The sequence below is a fragment of the Prunus persica genome, chromosome G6, assembly GCF_000346465.2.
Source record: "Prunus persica cultivar Lovell chromosome G6, Prunus_persica_NCBIv2, whole genome shotgun sequence".
NCBI classification, from domain to species: domain Eukaryota; kingdom Viridiplantae; phylum Streptophyta; class Magnoliopsida; order Rosales; family Rosaceae; genus Prunus; species Prunus persica.
The window spans coordinates 15,423,138-15,442,579 of record NC_034014.1 but is presented as its reverse complement, the minus strand read 5'-3'; the positions used below and the strand labels follow the sequence as shown (position 1 = coordinate 15,442,579).

General features: G+C 45.1%; 1 protein-coding gene across 1 annotated transcript; it reads left to right on the top strand.

Annotated features, from left to right (window-relative positions):
* LOC18779602 (trihelix transcription factor GT-2) lies at positions 14,789 to 17,422 on the top strand. Its single transcript, XM_007213831.2, has 2 exons — positions 14,789 to 15,471; positions 15,707 to 17,422. Exons 1-2 carry the CDS (start codon positions 15,209 to 15,211, stop codon positions 17,085 to 17,087), a joined length of 1,644 nt encoding a protein of 547 aa, XP_007213893.1. The 5' UTR covers positions 14,789 to 15,208; the 3' UTR covers positions 17,088 to 17,422.

Below are 19,442 nucleotides of genomic sequence, written 5' to 3'. Positions count from 1 at the left end.
CTGAACATGGCAAAGGCATATGATAAAGTTGAATGGCCTTTTCTGATGGCTATGTTGAAGGCTTTGGGCTTTTGTGATTTGTTTTGAAGTTGGGTGTACGAATGCATTTCTACTGTCTCCTACAACATCCTTCTCAATGGAGAGGCAGCTGGGTATATTATTCCTACCCATGGATTACGTTAAGGTGACCCACTCTCGCCTTTCCTTTTTCTAATCTGTGCTGAGGGGCTTTCGGCACTAATTCGCTATAATGAGGAGAGACATTGCCTGAACAGGTTCTGGCTTCATCCCAGCGGTATGAGAATCACACATTTATTTTTCGCAGATGACTCCGTATTATTTTGCAAGGCTGAGGAGCAGGAAGTTCGAAACATGAAATCTATCCTAGACTGTTATGAACGGGGCTCAGGGCAAGCAATCAACTATGATAAAAGCTCCATCTTCTTTAGTCATAATTGCCCTATGCGAACATGACGACAAGTTGTGGACATTCTGAAGGTGCAACAAAAGGATGGCTTTGGTAGATATTTGGGACTCACTGCAGACTTTGGTGCTTCTAAGAGAGCAGTGTTTGATGAGGTGCGAAAGAAAATAGGCTCCAAATTGATGGGTTGGTCGGAACAGTTTTTATCACAAGCAGGCAAAGAAATTCTTATTAAGGCAGTGGCAATGGCAATGCCCAATTATGCCATGTCATGCTTTAAGCTTCTTGTTAGCTTATGATTGAGAAGGATATTGCCAGATATTGGTGGCACAACAATAAGGCTCAAAAGGGTATTCACAGGTTCAGTTGGCAACTCCTAAGCTTACTGAAATATGTTGGTGGACTAGGGTTTCGTGATTTGATTTGCTATAATTTAGCTATGTTAGCTAAAATTGGATGGCGAATTGTGCAGCATCCTGAGTCACTACTTGCACAGGTCTTACATGATAAGTATGGCGTGAAGTATTTGGAGGCAGGTTGTGGCAAAGGCTCTTCATGGGGCTGGAAAGGAATTATCCAAGGGCACAAGGTGCTTGAAGCCGGGTTGAGATGGAGAATTGGAAATGGGGAGCCTGTGCATATTAAGGAAGATGGGTGGCTACCCAAGCCATACACGTTTAAGGTTCTTTCTACACACCCGAAGATGCCTCATCGCGTGGTGGAACTTATTGATCCAGAAGTCAAAACATGGCGGAGTGAGCTAGTTCAAAAATTCTTTAATTCTGAGGTGGCTCAACTCATCCTAGCCACGGTCACAAGCAGATGGGGCTATCCAGACAGACAAATATGGCACTTTACAAAACATGGAGGGTGTTTGTGCAAATAATCTCACGGGAGAATATTCGCCTAAGATTCCTTCGTCTTCTCCGCCTCTCTTTCTCCCTGCAAAACAGATCGGAGTAAAAGACCACACCCGGAGGGTGTTGGCCAAAGGCCCTCCGATGCCTAAGTCAGTTCAATCGATCTTTAGAGAAACGATAGCTAAAATAGGGTACGGGATGTGTTTATAATATAAATCGGGCGGCCGGAACCTTATGTAAAAGAGAGAAAGAGAAGAGGTGGCTAGGGTTTGAGAGGAATTTTCTGTAGAGATTTTAGTAGTAATTCTGATATACCTCAACCCTTGTGTGTGGCTATGCTTTTATAGTAGTCTCGGAGGCTAGGGTTTCAGAGGAATAATTCCGTAGATGGAAGGGAATTATTCCTCCCCTTTTTGGAATTGATTTAATTAATTAGGGATTTGATTTATTAGGGTAAATCAAATCCCTAATTGTGGTAGGTATCAAATCAAATCCCAATTCAATTAGGTAACTTCTCATTTAATTGGGGATCGTGGTAATTAACCAAATCAAATCTCGACCCAATTAGGTAACGTTCAATTTAATTGGATAATTCCCAATTAAATTGAGTAACTCCTAATTAGGTTGATTGACTCCCAATTTGGTCAAATAATCCCCAAATGGTAGGAATTATTCGACCTAGGGTTTGATTTAATTAGGTTCCCACAAATGCCCCCCAACTTCTGCATGACGCGTGGTGGCATGTAGGAGATGTAAATTATTCGTTGGGCTGTCCAGCTGTAACTGGGCTTCCTCCGTGGACTTGGGCTCTTGCGTAGAGGAGGTGTTTGATTTGCCAATTTTATGAACTCCCAGGTTGGAAAGAATTTGCGATTCCTTGTAGGTCAAGGAATTTTTATCCTTATAAATGTAGGGCTCCTCCAATTTATTCTTCACATCCAAAATCCATTCCGATTTCATTAGTGAGAGAGAGTAAGCCTTGGAGAATTTTTCCTTTCTTCTTGAGTTCTTGAGTTTTTTGCATTCTAACATGTAGAATTTTTTTCTTTTTGCAGCTACTTGTTGATCAACCATGTCTTCCGGAGATGGTAGCAAGACTCCAAGTTCTCAGGTCCCTTTGTATTTATGGGGAGGCTCCATAGTGCACAGCAAGAAGTTCGTGGCCAACTTGCACCGCGTCACGACTGACGCTCAGTTCCAGAAGTGGCGGGCTGCTTATGCGTCTGCCATTCCAGATGACGTGCGAGTCAAGCTATTGAAGTCTCGGAAGGACAACGAGCCTTTAGTGGATGCGAATGATCTTGATGCTAGGATCATCACCTTCCGTCCTTTTTACTTCTCCTTGGGCTTCAAATTCCCGCTGTCAAAGCTTTTCAAGGAGGTGTTCTGCGCCATGGGGTGTGCTCTGAGCCAGTGTACTCCAAATGCTTACCGGGCGATCATGTGCTTCGAGAATCTGAGTCGTTTCTTCATGTTGGAGCTGATGGTGTGAGAGTTCTTTTATTTCTTCGAAGTGAGGCACTTCGAGCAGTATGCCTAAGTTCGTGTCTACAAGGCCAAGCTGTTCAACAGTCTTAGTCAAGGGGATCACGCTTGGCATGACGACGTGTTGGAGGTCAGCGGACCGTGGGAAGGCGACGTCGGTGACGGCCCACTTGTTCCCATCACCTATTGCGATGGTATGTCTCTTTGCAATTTTTGATGCGCTCCTTTCATTTGAATTTCTTGAAGTGTGGCTGACTAACTTCTGTCTTCTGCTTGCAGTGAGTGACATTAGCAAGCAATTGGAGCTTGGGCCGGACATGGCTAAGGTCCGCCGTGCTTTGAACATCCCTCTAAGGTTTCGCGAGTGGCGCTAGCTGTTGAGTGAGTACCGGGAGGAAGACGATGGTCTGCCCCCTGCCGAGGACGTCGAAAGGTGGAAGCCGAATGGTCCTGACCCTGATGATCTGCTTGGCGGACAGGAAGAATGTTCGGCTGAATCTATCTCAAAGAGAAAATTTGCTGCCAAATCTTCAAGAGGGGAAGCTACTTCTTCGCATGCGAAGGATGGGTCTCCATCGAGGAAGAAACCAAGGCTTCCTTCTGCTGAGAAGACTCAAGTGGGGTCTCCTCCCTCATCATCTGCCAGGGTCAAGCATCTTGTGGGTGCAGATAGCACGAAGGTCGGTGGTATGTGCGGTATTCGGTGTGTTCCACCCTAGCCTCCTGCTGACACGCTCGACAACCATGATATGTTTCGTGAAACGGCTCGTGCCCGACCTAGTTCTATCGAGCGTCAAAGAGATGCAGACATTCCTCCTAGAAGTTCAAGTCGTCTGCATCGGACAAAAGATGGAGATCGAAACGGGAGGTCTGCTCATGATCCAGCATTATTGACTCTTTTGGAAATGAAGTTAGCGGAGGCTAAGAAGATGAGAGAGTCATCTGCCCGGGTTAAGGGTTCTTCCTCCACGTCGGCAGTTGGTCTTAAGGTGAACAAGCCTAGCTCTGTAGGGGATGCATGCGTATCTGATCTGCTCAAGACGAACTTCCTATCAAATCTGTCGTCTTGTGCTGAGTTGGTCGATCACGTCCGTCAGGCTGGCGATCTGGGCACTTTCTCGTGTCTTTCCTTGGAAAAACAAAGGGAAGCGTCATTCCATCTGATTCAAAAAGGACTGATTTTTGTTGCTGAGACTATTCGGAACTCATCTGTTGTTGCCCCCTCTTCTGCCCAGCTCAGCGGGTTGGAGAAGAAGAATGCTGAATTGGCCAGCCAGCTTTCCGCCGAGCAGGCCCGCTATGAGAAGAAGACTTCTGATTTGAGGGCGATGATATCTGGGCCGAAAAGCTCCCTTACCGAGAAGGATTCCGAGCTCAACTCTTCCGCTGCTGATTTAGCTAGTCGAAAAGATGCCTTCTTTCGTCTTGAGCGTAAGAATGCGGACATCTCCCTTAGCTATGACAAACTCCTGGCTAGATTTCATGCCTATCATAAGTCTGCTAAAGAATCCAAGTCTGAAGCCACCATAGATGCGTACAAGTTGGGCTACCTGCATTGCGCAAATGGGACTGATTCCTTGTATGCGATTGACGACGTAGACATCGAGATGCTTTGCCCCGACTCACCCTCTATGGAAGGGGGAATTGAAGAGCATGTAACCAGAGAGGATGAAGCAGAGGTAGACGCAGTAGACGAGATGATGGCAGATGTCACGGTTCAGGCAGCTGGAGTTGCTGAAGACGTAGCTAGTCAGGTGGATGCCGAAGAGGCTGCAGCTTAAAAGTCTTCTGCTGGCGTCTCCAAGTAGACGAAGACTCTTTTTTGTTTCTTTTCAGCTTTTGTAGTTTGCTTTTTTGTTTAGAATAATTGGTCTTTATTTGACCATCTTCTTTTTGTTAAACTTGGCCGGTTGGTCTGTTTGTTATGGAAATTTCAGTTACATTTTCCAACTTCAACTTGCATATCTGACTTGTGAACTGCATGAGTAACCAGCCTATGTTTTGATTGCACGTCCTCCTTTAGAGATTTGTGAGTACCAGGGTCCTCTTTGAAGGACTCTGGGCATGCACTGCATATCCCGTAGGATGATTCCCCTTAGGAAGTTGGCGAGCACCAGGGTCCCCCTTGAGAGACTCCGGGTGTGTTCTGCACATCTCTAGGATGATTTCCCTTAGGAAGTTGGCGAGTACCAGGATCCCCCTTGAGAGACTCCGGGACTGTTCTGCACATCCCGTATGATGATTCCCCTTAGGAAGTTGGCAAGCACCAGGGTCCCCCTTGAGAGACTCCGGATGTATTGTGCACATCCCGTAGGATGATTCCCCTTAGGGAGTTGGCAAGCACCAGGGTCCCCCTTGAGAGACTCCAGGTGTGTTCTGCACATCCCGTAGGATGATTCCCCTTAGGAAGTTAGCAAGCACCAGGGTCCCCCTTAAGAGACTCCGGGTGTATTCTGCACATCCCGTTGGATGATTCCCCTTAGGGAGTTGGCAAGCACCAGGGTCCCCCTTGAGAGACTCCGGGTGTGTCCTGCACATCCCGTAGGATGCCTTCGTCGTCGCCCTGCGTCTCCCGTAGGACGCTACTTATGGGCAACTACATGATTATCCTGCCTCCCTTAGGAAACGGATAGGAACCTGGATATTTCCCGCAGGAAGCATGGAGACCTCCTTTTAAGAAATTCCTGGCGCACCCTGCGTCTCCCTTAGGACGCTTTTTTAGCGGGCTACGTCTCCAAACGGACGCGTTTTGTCGTCACTCTGCGTCTCCCTTAGGACGCTTCTTATGGGCAACTGTGTGATTATCCTGCCTCCCTTAGGAAACGGATAGGAACCTGGATATTTCCCGCAGGAAGCATGGCGACCCCCTTTTAAGAAACTCCTGGCGCACCTTGCGTCTCCCTTAGGACGCTTCTTTAGCGGGCTGCGTCTCCAAACGGACGCTTTTAGTCGTCGCCCTGCGTCTCCCTTAGGACGCTTCTTATAGGCAACTGTGTGACTATCCTGCCTCCCTTAGGAAACGGATAGGAACCTGGATATCCCCGTTAGGAAATTTCTGGCGCACCCTGCGTCTCCCGAAGGACGCTGTTTATGGGCAAATGTTGTGTTTTGTGGGCAGATGAGACATTTTGGAATGAGAAACTGAACTTATATTGATATTCATAAGATTACAGTCCTTTATTCGAAAATGGAAACAACTTGGTACAAAACTTAGAACTTCTAGCAGTCAGGAGGAGGTGCTACGGATAATACTTTCGAAGATGGTGAGCATTCCATTGTCGTGGTATTTCCTTCCCCTCCATAGTGTCGAGTGTGTAGCTTCCTCTGCCCCCAGACCGGCTGACCATGTAAGGACCCTCCCAGTTAGGATTCATCTTTTTTGACCCTTGCCTCGGTGCAGTGATGAAAGCCTTTCTTAGCATGAGGTCGCCTGGTTGAAACTGTCTGACCTTAGCTCTTTTGTCGTGGTAAGACTTCAACTGCTGCTGATAGGAGGCGACCCGGATAATGGTCTTCTCACGTTCGCCTTCAAGTAAGTTAAGTTTGAGTCTCATCTGCTCGGAGTTCTGATCAACACTGCCCACTTCCATGCTTATGGAGGGGACAGTGATGTGAGGTGGTATGATCGCTTCTGTTCCATAGGCGAGGGAGAATGGGGTTTCACCAGTCGATCTTCGTTTGGTGGTGCGATAAGCCCATAGTACTCCGGGGAGTTCATCCACCCATTTTCCTTCAGCGCCTTCCAGCCTTTTCTTTAAGCAGTCCAATATGACTTTGTTGGATGCCTCGGCTTGTCCATTTCCTTGTGGATACCTCGGGGTGGACAAGTGTTGCTTGATCTTGTATTTCGCAAAAAAAGCGGTGATCTGCTTGCCAATGAACTGTGAGCCATTGTCGGTAACCAGCGACTGTGGTAGCCAAACCGGCATATGATGTTTTTCCAGATGAATCGCTCCACATCGGCTTCTTTAGTAGAGGATAGAGCTTCGGCCTCGATCCATTTAGTAAAGTAGTCGGTGGCGACGATCATCATTTCTTTCTTGGCGGGAGCTGGTGGCAAGGGACCCACTAGGTCGATGGCCCATTGCATAAACGGTCATGGACTGTTTTGCGGATGATAGACTTCGGCAGGCAGATTAGGGATCGGCTTGTATCGCTGACAGCGATCACACTTCTTGACATATTCAGCGGAGTCATGACACATGGTAGGCCAGAAGTAGCCTATGTTTAGAGCTTTCTGGGCTAGCGACCTGCCCCCAGAGTGGTTGCCACACTCGCCGTCGTGAATTTTGTAGAGAACCTCAAGCGTTTGAGGGTACTTTATGCAGGTGAGATGAGGGCCGGAGTACGATCTGCGGATGTCCTTGTTGCCGTGCATGTAGTATCTCGCGGCCTTCTGCTGGACCTTTCTAGCTTCGGACTTGTCCGTTGGTAGGTTTCCATTCGTCAAATAGTCGATGATGGGGTCTTGCCAACTTGGGTCCTCGTCAATCTGCATGGTATCGATTAGCTCTATTTCTTCAATGCTTGGTCGGTCAAGGTGTTCGACCGGGATGGAGCGTCTGAACTGGGTATCCAGCGCTGATCCTAGGCTTGCCAGTGCTCTGCATGAGCGTTCTCTGCCCGAGGCACTTGTTGGATGGTGAAGGTGGGAAATGCCTTCAACAGCTCTTGGACTTTGTCAAGGTACAAGATCATCCTTGGGTGCTTTGCCATGTATTCACCTGAGGCCTGATTCGTGATCAATTGTGAGTCTGAGTAGATGGCTAGCTTTTTGATTGCGAGCTCTTTTGCCAAGCGTAGGCCGGCAAGCAATGCCTCGTATTCTGCCTCGTTGTTTGAGGCCGAAAAGCCAAGCGTAATAGCTTGCTCCAACAGGGTTCCATCCGAAGTGGTGATGACGACCCCTGCTCCAGCTCCTTTTTGGTTCGACGCTCCGTCTACGCGCAACTGCCACATGTCTCTGGGTTGGCTAGGTTCTGCGGAGGTCCTGTCTGCTTTTGAACTTTCCTTCTTTTGGTTGACCAACTTCTCTTTTTCGGCTGACGGGGTGAATTCTACGACGAAGTCTGCTAAAGCCTGGGCTTTTATTGCAGTTTTTGGCCGGTAGAGGAGGTCATATTGGCTTAGCTCTATAGCCCACTTCATGAGTCGCTGAGAAGCATCAGGGCTGTGGAGGATTGATCTCAAAGGAAAGTCGGTCATGACGATGACTCGATGAGCTTGGTAGTAGGGTCGCAGCTTTCTCGCAGAAACTACAAGAGCCAAAATAAGTTTCTCCAACTTCGGGTAGCGAGTTTCTGCATTGAGGAGAGCTTTTGACGTGTAGAATACCGGATGTTGGGCCCCCAGCTCTTCTCTAATGAGAGCTGAACTGATAGCTGAGTTGGACACTGCCAGGTATACAAACAAGTCCTCACCAGGGACTGGTTTTGAGAACAGAGGAGGTGAGGCGAGGTAAGTCTTCAGACTCTGGAAAGCTACTTCGCACTCCTCGTCCCATTTGTCTCTTTGTCCTTTCTTCAAAGCTTTAAAGAATGGTCTGCACTTGTCAGTTGATCTCGAGAGGAATCGGTTGAGGGCCGCTGCTCTGCCCGTCAGACTGTGTATTTCCTTCACCGTGGAGGGCGATTTCATCTCGAGAATGGCTTTGATTTGGCGTGGGTGTGCCTCGATACCTCGTTGCGTGACTAGGTATCCCAAGAATCGGCCGAAGGATACACCAAACGTGCATTTACTTGGATTCAACTTCATGCGATACTGGCGGAGCAAGCTGAATGACTCAGCAAGATTTCCAATGTGTTCTGCACGTTTTGGGGCTTTGACCAGCATGTCATCCACGTAGACCTCCATAGTTTTGCCGATCTGCTCCTTGAAGATTTTATTTACAAGCCTTTGATAGGTTGTTCCGGCGTTCTTCAGCCCAAAGGGCATGACCTTGTAACAGTAAGTCCCTCTCTGGATGATGAAAGAAGTTTTCACCTTGTCATCCTCGTGCATCAGGATTTGGTTATAGCCGGAGTAGGCGTCCATGAAGCTGAGCAACTGATTGCCAGAAGTGGAATCCACGAGTTGGTCGATTCTCGGCAATGGGAAGTTGTCTTTAGGGCATGCCTTGCTGAGGTCTGTGTAATCGAACGCAAACTCTCCATTTGCCCTTTTCTTGTTTTGCCACCAAGACAACGTTGGCAAGCCATTCTGAGTAGGAGACCTCTTCGATGAAGCTGGCAGCGAGGAGTTTGTCAATCTCGGCTTCGATGATAGCGACTCGCTCGGGTGCGAAGTTGCGTCTCTTCTGGGCCATTGGCTTGCACGCGGGGTTGACGTGGAGTCGATGACAGATGATGTTTGGGTCGATGCCAGGCATGTCTGATGGCGACCATGCGAACATGTCTTTGTTGCTCTGGAGGAATGTGGTAAGATCCACCCTCTCTTCTGGGCTTAAGCGCGAGCCGATCCGCGCTTTCCTGTCTAGCTGGTCAGGATCTAAGGGTATTAACTCGACGTCCTCCTCAGGTTTCCATCCTTCTTCCGGAAAGACCTCTGGACGGATTTCCTCGGCTTGGTCCTGACGCTTTGCTTGCTATAAGATAGCAAGATTCAGTTGCTCTACCTCCTCCAGATCTGCCTGGCTCACAGGGAGAAACTGAGCTTGTTTGCCTTTCTTCAGCCCTTGGGCGGAGCATTTTCTCGCCATTGCTTGATCACTATTGATTTGGCCGACACCGCCCCTAGGGATTGGGTACCGAATTTTCTGATGTGTGGCGGAGGTGATGGCATTGATCTTGCCAATCCATGGTCTGCCCAGGATGCCGTTGTAGGGTGAGACCTCATTAATGACCATGAATGTTTGCAGGCTGATCACAGGTGGGGAGTAGACGTCGAGGTCTATCGTGCCCACAGTAACCGTTGTTGCACCATTAAAGCCAGTCAGCGATCTAGCTAACTTGTTGATCTTTGTCTCCAAGCCCATCTGTTGGACGACCGCCAGTTGTAGGATATTGGCTGCGCTGCCCTCATCTGCATGGATTCGGTCGACCATGGCCTGAGCGATTTGAATGCTGATGACAAGGGCGTCGTTATGTGGCATGTCGAGGCCGATCAGATCTTTCTTTTGGAAGCCGATCACAGGATCGTCTTCTGCTAGTGGAAGGTTGGTCGAGACTTGGGAGATCACAGTGGCCTGTTTGATCTTCCTCTTCTTTTCCTTGCTGGTCAGCCCAGACTCCTCGGAGTCGGCTAGGATTGTGTTAATCCTTATGACCTTCTGAGGTGGCTCCTTGGCGGTGTCTCGATCTTCAATCCGTTGGATGGCCTGCTTTGCAACGAATTCAGTGCAGTGGCCTTCTCTCACGAGTTCTTCAAGATGCACTTTCCAAGCGAAGCAGTTGTTCGTCGTGTGTCCGTGCGTCCCATGGAAGGCACAGTATTTACTAGTGTCCCTCTTGTCCGGATCTCCCTTCAAGGGTGGTGGTCTTCTTACCCAAGGTTTGTTCTTCACTTGGGCTAAGATTTGATGTATGGGGATGGTGAACTTGGTGTAGTTCTCTCCTGCCGTAGCCTCCCTTTGTGGGTGCGACCTGCGCTTGTCTTTGTTTCGGTTGTTAAATCCGTCGCCTTTTTGGCCTGCCCGCTTAGTTGGTTGATCTTCCTGCTTTGTAGACTTCTTTGCGGCGATTCGATCGTCATCCCAGAGCGCGTAGCGTTTCGCAGTCGCGTAGACCTCTGCCAGAGTCTGGCTGGGAGTGATAGTCAGCTCGCGGTACAAGTCGTGCTCAGCTGGAAGACCTTTCTTGAAAGCGGAGGACGCGATTCGGTCGTCACATCCTACAATGTTCGCCTTTTCTGCCTTGAATCTCTTGATGTAATCTCGAAGGGATTCGTCAGACTTCTTGCGCAGGTTGTACAGGTGATCAGGGTTCTTCTTGATTGTTCGGTAAGAGGTGTATTCTTTGGTGAAGACGTAAGCTAGCTCCTTGAAGCTGCTGATCGACCTGGATGGTAGGGTGTGGAACCAGTCTTGGGCTGCTCCTCGCAAGGTTATTGTAAATACCTTGCACATTAGCGCGTCGTCAGCCTGGTGGAGGATCATAACACTTTTGAAGTGTTTTAAGTGGCTCTCGGGATCGGAATCCCCTTTGAAGTGTATGAACGAGGGTGTCGAGAATCGCTTCGGGTGAGCAGCCTGCTCGATATCGAGGGTGAAAGGCGTAGAGATCACCTGGTCCATCTCCTTACGTAGTGAATCCTCGAAGTTTCCTCCGGTCTTCAAGTCTCGAAGTCGGTCATTCACGAGCTTCTCAACGTCTTCTGCGCACATTGCTGGTCGGTTACGTTGGCGACCTCCACGATATTGACTGACTTCCTCATTGTCCTCCGAGGGTCGACCTTCTCGCCTGGGCTGCCTAGTTGGAGTGTTGGTGGACTGCGCATGCGAAAGATTCTCTGTAGCTTGTCGACGAGAATTGGTTCTCCGAGAGTGAGTAACGGAGCGTCTTTCCTCATGGTCCTCATTGTGAGGGTTGTCCAACTGGCCTCCCTGGGGGCCTACCTTTCGAGAGCGCTTCTCTATGAGTTGACAGCTGAGCGCCTTTCTTCGCGATCCTCGTTGCAATGGTTGTTTGGCCGACCTCCTTTGATGTACATCTCCCTGCGGGCCCAAGCGGGCACGGACGTCGAGTCGTCTGCCGGCGCGTTCGTCAATCCTTCTCTCCTCGCCTGGTTGTCCAAGGCCAAGGTTTTGAGCAAAGCCTATTTGGTTGATGAGCTGCCTCATTAGGTCGCTTTGGTCGTCCATTCTTTGAGCTAGCTGGTCGACTCTTAGATTAAGGTCTGCTTGACTTCGTGGATCGGGAGGAGAGAAGTGTGTGGAGCCCAACTGCACACGAGCTAGGTTTTCATTGGAGGTGTATATAGGAGCGTGCGTCGCGCGTGGAGGCAATGGAGGGAATGCTTGGAGTTGCTCCAAGACCGGTCCTAGGTCGGTGGTGGTAGCGAGTCCACCTTGATGGGAAGTTCCACCATGTTCGGCGGCGGTGGCCGGTGCGGTGGTGAGAGGTGGCGGTGCCACCATGTCGATCGCGGGATCGTGGGTGGAGTGGCTTTGGGTCATCGCGGATCTAGCCATCGCGGCGGCTTTGCCTCTCGTGTTCATGCTTCCAACCATGGTTGTTTGGAAGGCTTCGGTGGATTGGAAAATATGAGGAACGGATTCCTTGAGCACGCGTTGAGTATACCTCGTGCTCTCAATGAAAGCACCAATTTGTTTGTGCAAATAATCTCACGGGAGAATATTCGCCTAAGATTCCTTCGTCTTCTCCGCCTCTCTTTCTCCCTGCAAAACAGATCGGAGTAAAAGATCACACCCGGGGGGTGTTGGCCAAAGGCCCTCCGATGCCTAAGTCAGTTCAATCGATCTTTAGAGAAACGATAGATAAAATAGGGTACGGGATGTGTTTATAATATAAATCGAGCGGCCGGAGCCTTATGTAAAAGAGAGAAAGAGAAGAGGTGGCTAGGGTTTGAGAGGAATTTTCTGTAGAGATTTTAGTAGTAATTCTGACGTACCCCAACCCTTGTGTGTGGCTATGCTTTTATAGTAGTCTCGGAGGCTAGGGTTTCAGAGGAATAATTTCGTAGATGGAAGGGAATTATTCCTCCCCTTTTTGGAATTGATTTGATTAATTAGGGATTTGATTTATTAGGGTAAATCAAATCCCTAATTGTGGTAGGTATCAAATCAAATCCCAATTCAATTAGGTAACTTCTCATTTAATTGGGGATCGTGGTAATTAACCAAATCAAATCTCGACCTAATTAGGTAACGTTCAATTTAATTGGATAATTCTCAATTAAATTGAGTAACTCCTAATTAGGTTGATTGACTCCCAATTTGGTCAAATAATCCCCAAATGATAGGAATTATTTGACCTAGGGTTTGATTTAATTAGGTTCCCACAGAGGGTGCATCATTAAGTCTAGTTATGACTTGACAATCAAGTTGAGAAGAAATGGAGTGATTGGCCGGAAGGGAGAGGGTGAATGCAGCAACCAAAGTGGACAAAGCGGGTCATGGAAACGTATTTGGGCCTTGCAAGTGCCTCCCAAAATTCGGATGTTTATCTGGCTGTGCCGTCGGAATGTTGCAGCTGTCCGTGAGAATCTCAGACGACGGCGTGTTGATGTGGAGGCTGACTGTCCATTATGCGGTAACAGTGGGGAAACAGAGGTCCACTTATTTTTTCGATGTGAAATTGCCAGGTTATTTTGGTTTGTAAGTCCTTTACAATTAGATGCGCATGGGGTAAAGGGAGAAGATTTCCTTAGTTGTTGGGAATGGTTGCTCCAAAAGTTTGCTCAGGTGGATCAGATGGATGAGATCCTCCAAATGGTGGCTTTTGGTTTGTGGAGAATTTGGAAAAGGAGAAATGCAGTAGTGTTCGAAAAATAGCCTTTGGACCCCTTGGAATTGGTCAGGTGTTGGCTCCTGCAGGTTAATGAATATAGGGAGGCTCTGTTGAAAACCAAGATGCCCATAAGCGAACTGCCAAGACCACCTGACAACCCCAAGGCCCTTAGGAGAACTTGGTAGAAACCCCCATCCGGTGTTGTCAAAGCCAATTGTGATGGGGCTTGGGAGGCACAAATGAAAAGGGGAGGGGTTGGCTGGGTTATCCGGGCTGAGGGGGGTGAGCTTTTGTGAGCAGGTGGTCGAAAGATTGGTTGGTGTGGCACAGCACTTGCGGCTGAAGCAGAGGCTATACGAGAACTGTTGGGTTTTTGTCTGCATAATGGGTTCTTGAGCTTAGAAGTTGAGTTTGATTCACAAGAGGTTATTCGGATGATAAGAGGTGACTGCAAGAGTGTGGCAGAAATCGAAGGTATCCTTTTTGACATCTAAGTTTTAGCTCGACATTTTCAGCGGGCGGTGTTTCGTTATACACCATGCATTTGTAACACAGCAGCACATGAAGTGGCTGCTTATTTCTCTAGAGTTAGAGGCTCTCATGTCTGGAACCATTCTAGCCCAGCGTGGCTCCATAGTATCATAGCACTTGATGTTATTGTTGACTTGAATTAATAAAGCTTCCCAACTTTCAGCCAAAAAAAAAGAAAAAAAAGAGTGATTTACACTAGACCTGGCAATTGCATTGTGTTTGTTGTACATGTTCATGTCAACTCACTTTTCTTAACGGGTTGATATGACATGACCCGTTACATTAATGGATGGAAAATACTAGATACAAACACGACTCGTTAAAATAACAAATGACACGACGCGATCCGTTTCAGCCGTTAAGAAGACAAGAAACAGAAAAAGAAAAAAAATTTTAAAAAACAAAACAAAACAAAAAAAAAAAATCAAGCATAGAGTAGTCAGCCGAGGGGAGAAGGAAGAGAAGAAAAAATAAAGATATATAAAATTATAAAAATATCCCTACTTTTAACGGGTATTTGCGAATTCACACGATATGACCTGTTAGCTTAAGGGTTCACCCATTTTCAATACAAGCCGTTAAGCCTTGACTCGAACATTGAAATTTTGTTTTATTTTGTTTTTTTTCGGTATGAATTTCATGTCGAATTAACAGATCATTTACAACATTGTGAGGTATAATTTACATTGACACTCCCATACAATTTTGGTGTTGTCATAAAACCCCCCTATGTCCAAAAATTGATGATAAGCTTTCTGCAAATGACAATTAATTTCAAAAATTAGATAGCATATGCACATTTTGAGGTTACTTTTGTCTTTTAAAGAAGTGTTTTTAAAGACATTATCAATTTTTTAATGAATAAAAAAGATTTTGTAAAAACAATATAAAACCCCAACGAATATTAAGAATTTCTAAAACTTCACAGATATTTTATGAAAACACCGAAAAATAAACCTGTGTGTGACGGTCAATGTGAACAACTCTTTAGTAAAGTAGTGGAGCGCCTACCGTGGCTAAAGGTGGGCTACGCGGGCCTTGGCTTTTCAGCCGAATTTAGCTGCCAAGACAAGAAACAACTTGCACCTTCAAGTGTCCCAATCTCCACAGACAAGATATTTCATCTCACTTATCCATCCAGTTAAAGCCCACTTATCCTGACTAAAGTCAAACACGATCGCAAGCCTCAAAATGTTCAAAAGTCCAACGTCAACCCAAATAAAAAAAAAATTTTAAAAACAAATTGGCCTCCTCCCAATCAAAATCTGCCACGTTATTAACCCAAAGTAAAACCCTACGCGGCAAAAAAAAAAAAAAAAAAAAAAAAACCCTAGTTACCGACTTAAAAACCCAAAAGGCCCAAACTCTCAATTCTTAAACTGCAGATCCCCCATCGAGTTTTTTTTACCATTTTCACTTACCGAGCTCTCCTCAAATTCACCTTCTTCTTCCCCCCAGGAAATCTCTCTGCTGTAGTAGAACTGTAAAATCTGGAAGACCCCATGCTCGAAAATTCAAAGTTACCGGAAAATCCAAGCACCGCCACAAGCAACCAGAATAATGAGGAGGTTGCTGGCGGCGGTGGGCCAGCCTCGGTTGGGTTTGAAGAGGAAGATAGGGCGGGACTTGAAGAGGGTTACCGGAACTGGTCAGGTAATCGGTGGCCTCGCCAAGAGACTTTGGCTTTGCTGAAGATAAGGTCAGATATGGATGCTGAGTTCAAGGAAGCAAGTATTAAGGTTCCTCTTTGGCAAGAGGTGTCCAGGTGAGTTTGCTTTCTCTTATTGACTTGGATTTATGCTTTCTCGGGAAAATCTGCCAGGAAAATGTTTATTTGTTTCCCCAGAAAATGAAGCTAAATTCAATTGCTTATATCTTGTTTCCTCATAACATTACCACTCGATTAAGTTAATGGGTTTTCAAGAAAATTAATATTTTTTAAGCTATTATTTACTCTTTTAGCAATTGGTAAGATGGAATTTTTGGGATTGTGTTATTAGGAAAATGGGAGAGCTTGGACATAATAGGACCGCCAAGAAATGCAAGGAGAAATTTGAGAACATATACAAGTACCACAGAAGAACTAAAGAATCTGGTCGACCCAATGGCAAGGCTTATAGGTTTTTTGAGCAATTAGAGGCTCTAGACCATCACGATTTTGAACTTCCTCCTCCTCCTGCTTCTGAAAAAGTTCAAACTTCAGTAGCAGAAATAGCAACAAACCCAACAAATGTTGTTTACAATGCAATCCCATGTTCTTCTATTCAACATCCGGATTCGAGTTTTGTTGAAAACTCTAGTTCTACCACATCGTCTTCGAGCAAAGAATCTGAAGGCACGCATAAGAAAAAGAGGAGATTGACTGAGTTCTTTGAGAGGATGATGAATGAAGTGATAGACAAGCAAGAAAATTTACAGAAGAAGTTTGTAGAGGTATTGGAGAAGCATGAACAAGATCGAATAGCAAGGGAAGAGGCATGGAAGATGCAAGAATTGGCTAGAATTAAGAGAGAAAGAGAGATACTAGTTCAAGAGAGGTCGGTTGCAGCTGCAAAGGATGCTGCTGTTCTTGCATTTCTGCAAAAGTTTTCAGAACAGTCAGGCACAATGCAATTTCCAGAACAAGCATTTTCAGTGCATTTTCCAGCACAACCACCGTCATCAATGCAATTTCCAGAGCAACCATCCCCAGTGCAACTTCCGGAGCAACCACCATCAGGACAATTTCCAGAGCAATCAACCCCAGTGCAATTGCCTGTTAACTCACAAGCCGACACACTTATGGAGAAGCAAGAAAAGACAAATGATGCAAATGTTGTGCATATGAGTTTGGATAAGCAAGAAAGGAATAATGGTAGAAGTTATATGCATATGAGCTCTTCACGGTGGCCTAAAGAGGAAGTTGAAGCTTTGATTAAGATCAGAGCTGATTTTGATTTGCAGTATCAAGAAAGTGGACCTAAAGGGCCTCTGTGGGAGGAGATTTCAGCGGCCATGGTAAAGCTTGGTTATGACCGGAGCGCCAAGAGGTGCAAAGAGAAGTGGGAGAACATAAACAAATACTACAGAAGAATAAAAGAAAGCAACAAAAAAAGGCCTGAGGATTCAAAGACGTGTGGTTATGTTCGCCTGCTGGATGCTTTGCACAATAAGAAGACTAATAGCGTTGAGAGTCAAGTTAACTCTACTTATGAATTGAAGCCTGAGGAGCTATTGATGCATATGATGGGTGGGCAAGCAGAGCAGCATCAGCCGGAAACAGTGACTGAGGATGGTGATAGCGAGAATGTTGATCAGATTCAAGGAGATGATGAAAATGCAGATGGAGATGGATATCAAATTGCATCCGGTAATCCTTCTTCAATGGCAATTATGAGCTGAGGTTCACAACATAAGAAGTCCTTCCTGAAAGCTTAAGTTGGTGTGCGTAATGTTAGAAGTGAGTCGGGGAATGTTGTGGCTACGGCAGCGTTGTGGGTTAGATTTTGGTTTTGAGAACTTTGTTTTAGTGTTGGTGTAAAATGGTGTCTACAAACATATCTTTAGGTTTATCATATGTTGAATCATGAGAGAGAGAGAGAGAGAGAGAGAGAGGTGGGGTTTGTAAATTAGTATGGCTTTGGTCCTGTTCAATCCCCATGTTTGCAGAAGTTGGAAATGGTTGGTTTGATTTGAATTAATAAAGACCTGCATCAGTGGTCCTGTTACAATGAATAGCTCCATTTCTTTTTTAAATCTAAGAAAGTGGTTATTATTATCACTCGTGGGCAATCAATCTATTCAACTTCAAGCAATCGCCTTGCCATAATATCACCTGTTGTCGATGCAATGACTTTTAAGTATGGATTAAAATTTAATCATCCTCCTTAAGTTTTAACTCAATCATTATTGTCCGAATTCAATCATTCTTTTTTGTTTGTCTCCCATGGATTTAAATCTAAAAATAAAATAATAACGCTCATGTTAGTCAAAGTGAACAGTAGTTAGTGTTTTGCTTTTGTCTTTAACAGTGGTTAGTTTTCTTACGTTTGAAGTTGGTTCTGTGTCGTTTTCTGTCCTAAAGTATAATTTAGTAAATTTATTATGCTCGAAAGGTAAAATAGTTGGAGTAGCTATAATCAATCATTGTTGAACTACATAATACAAACTGATCCTTCACGTTAATCTCTGCTTTTGACACTTTCAATCATGATTATTATGATTTTAATATTAAGACTTCCAATCCAAAATGAGTTTGAAATAAAGACTTAACATAATTTTTGGAAGTTTCACAAACACAGAGCTTCTACGAGAACTTGCTTAAGACATCTGCAGTGTTACTTGATACTTCAATTTTTCTACTACAAGTCACCCTTGATATAAAGTAAATACAATGCTTATTTATAGCCATAAGATTAACTCCAAATTAAACTTAATCACAATCATCATACCCACTAAATTTGCATTAACTCTAATTCATAAACTAGGTAATAATAGCTAAACTCTTTAGATTCTAACTATTTATTTCCTAAACTTCTAAGATTTTAGAGGGACAAATCCTTGATTCAGTACTAGCAACAGCAACAGCAACATCGATATTGTCTCCAACTTAACCACCTATTTAGCAAGTGTGGGGTTTTATACAAAAGGTCTCGGTGTTATTAGAAATTGAACAATTTATTATATGAAAATTTCTATTTTGTTAAATTTCCGATATGAAACTCGTGTATTCTTCAACATTTATCTCATTGTCATTGCGATGCTTCAATTCTCAATCTTCGATTGCCTTCACGCCTCTCAATCCTTTCACCCAATGAGGGCTGCATTGCTCAACTGATCAACTTTTTCTTATCTTTTATCATTCATATATATATATATATATATATATATTATAAACCAATTCCCATAAAAAGTTGGCTATATATATATATATAATATTATATCTATATATGATAGACCAATTGACGTTTTTGACTTGACTGAGAGGATGGCTTTTAAAAGGGAGCTTTAGTTTTAAAACATAAAATACTTTACTAATTTGAAAGATAGATATACAATTTTACTTAATTAATATAAGACCAAAGACAATAAAGTAACACCTACTTTTACTAAAATAACATTGAAGAGCACTAAAATTACTACATGTGCCATTGTGCTTTATTGTCAAATATAGATATTTAGTTTTTACCCACTCAAAACTTACAGTCAAAACGACATAACAAGACTCAAAACAGAACAAAAAACGACACTACTCAAATTGAATCAGTTCCAAAAACCCTTTCGCGCGACCTTTCATCTTCAACTACAGAAACTCAGAGATAGTTCCACACTGACCACCACCAACAACGAGCAGCAACGACGACGAGGAACGACGACCAGCAACGACGACGAGCAACGACCACCACCAACAACGATAGTTCCACACTGACCACCACCAACAACGAGCAGCAACGACGATGAGCAGAAACCACCACCAACAACGACAACCACTGACGACTATCGAAGCGATTTTCACTCTCTTGGGAAAAAAACAGTAAGAAAATGACCCTCTAACACAGATTTGTCTTCGATTTTAGGGATTACACATTTTTGCTGTTGTTCTTTATGCAATGCAGTTTTTGGAAAAATGGATGAATCGTTGGATTCAAAACTACTCTTCGTTAGGTTTTGCTTCGTTTATAGGGATTAACCATTGTTATAACTGCTCATGAAGTTAAACGTGTTTTGATATTCAGTACTGTCTTTGCATTTTGATTT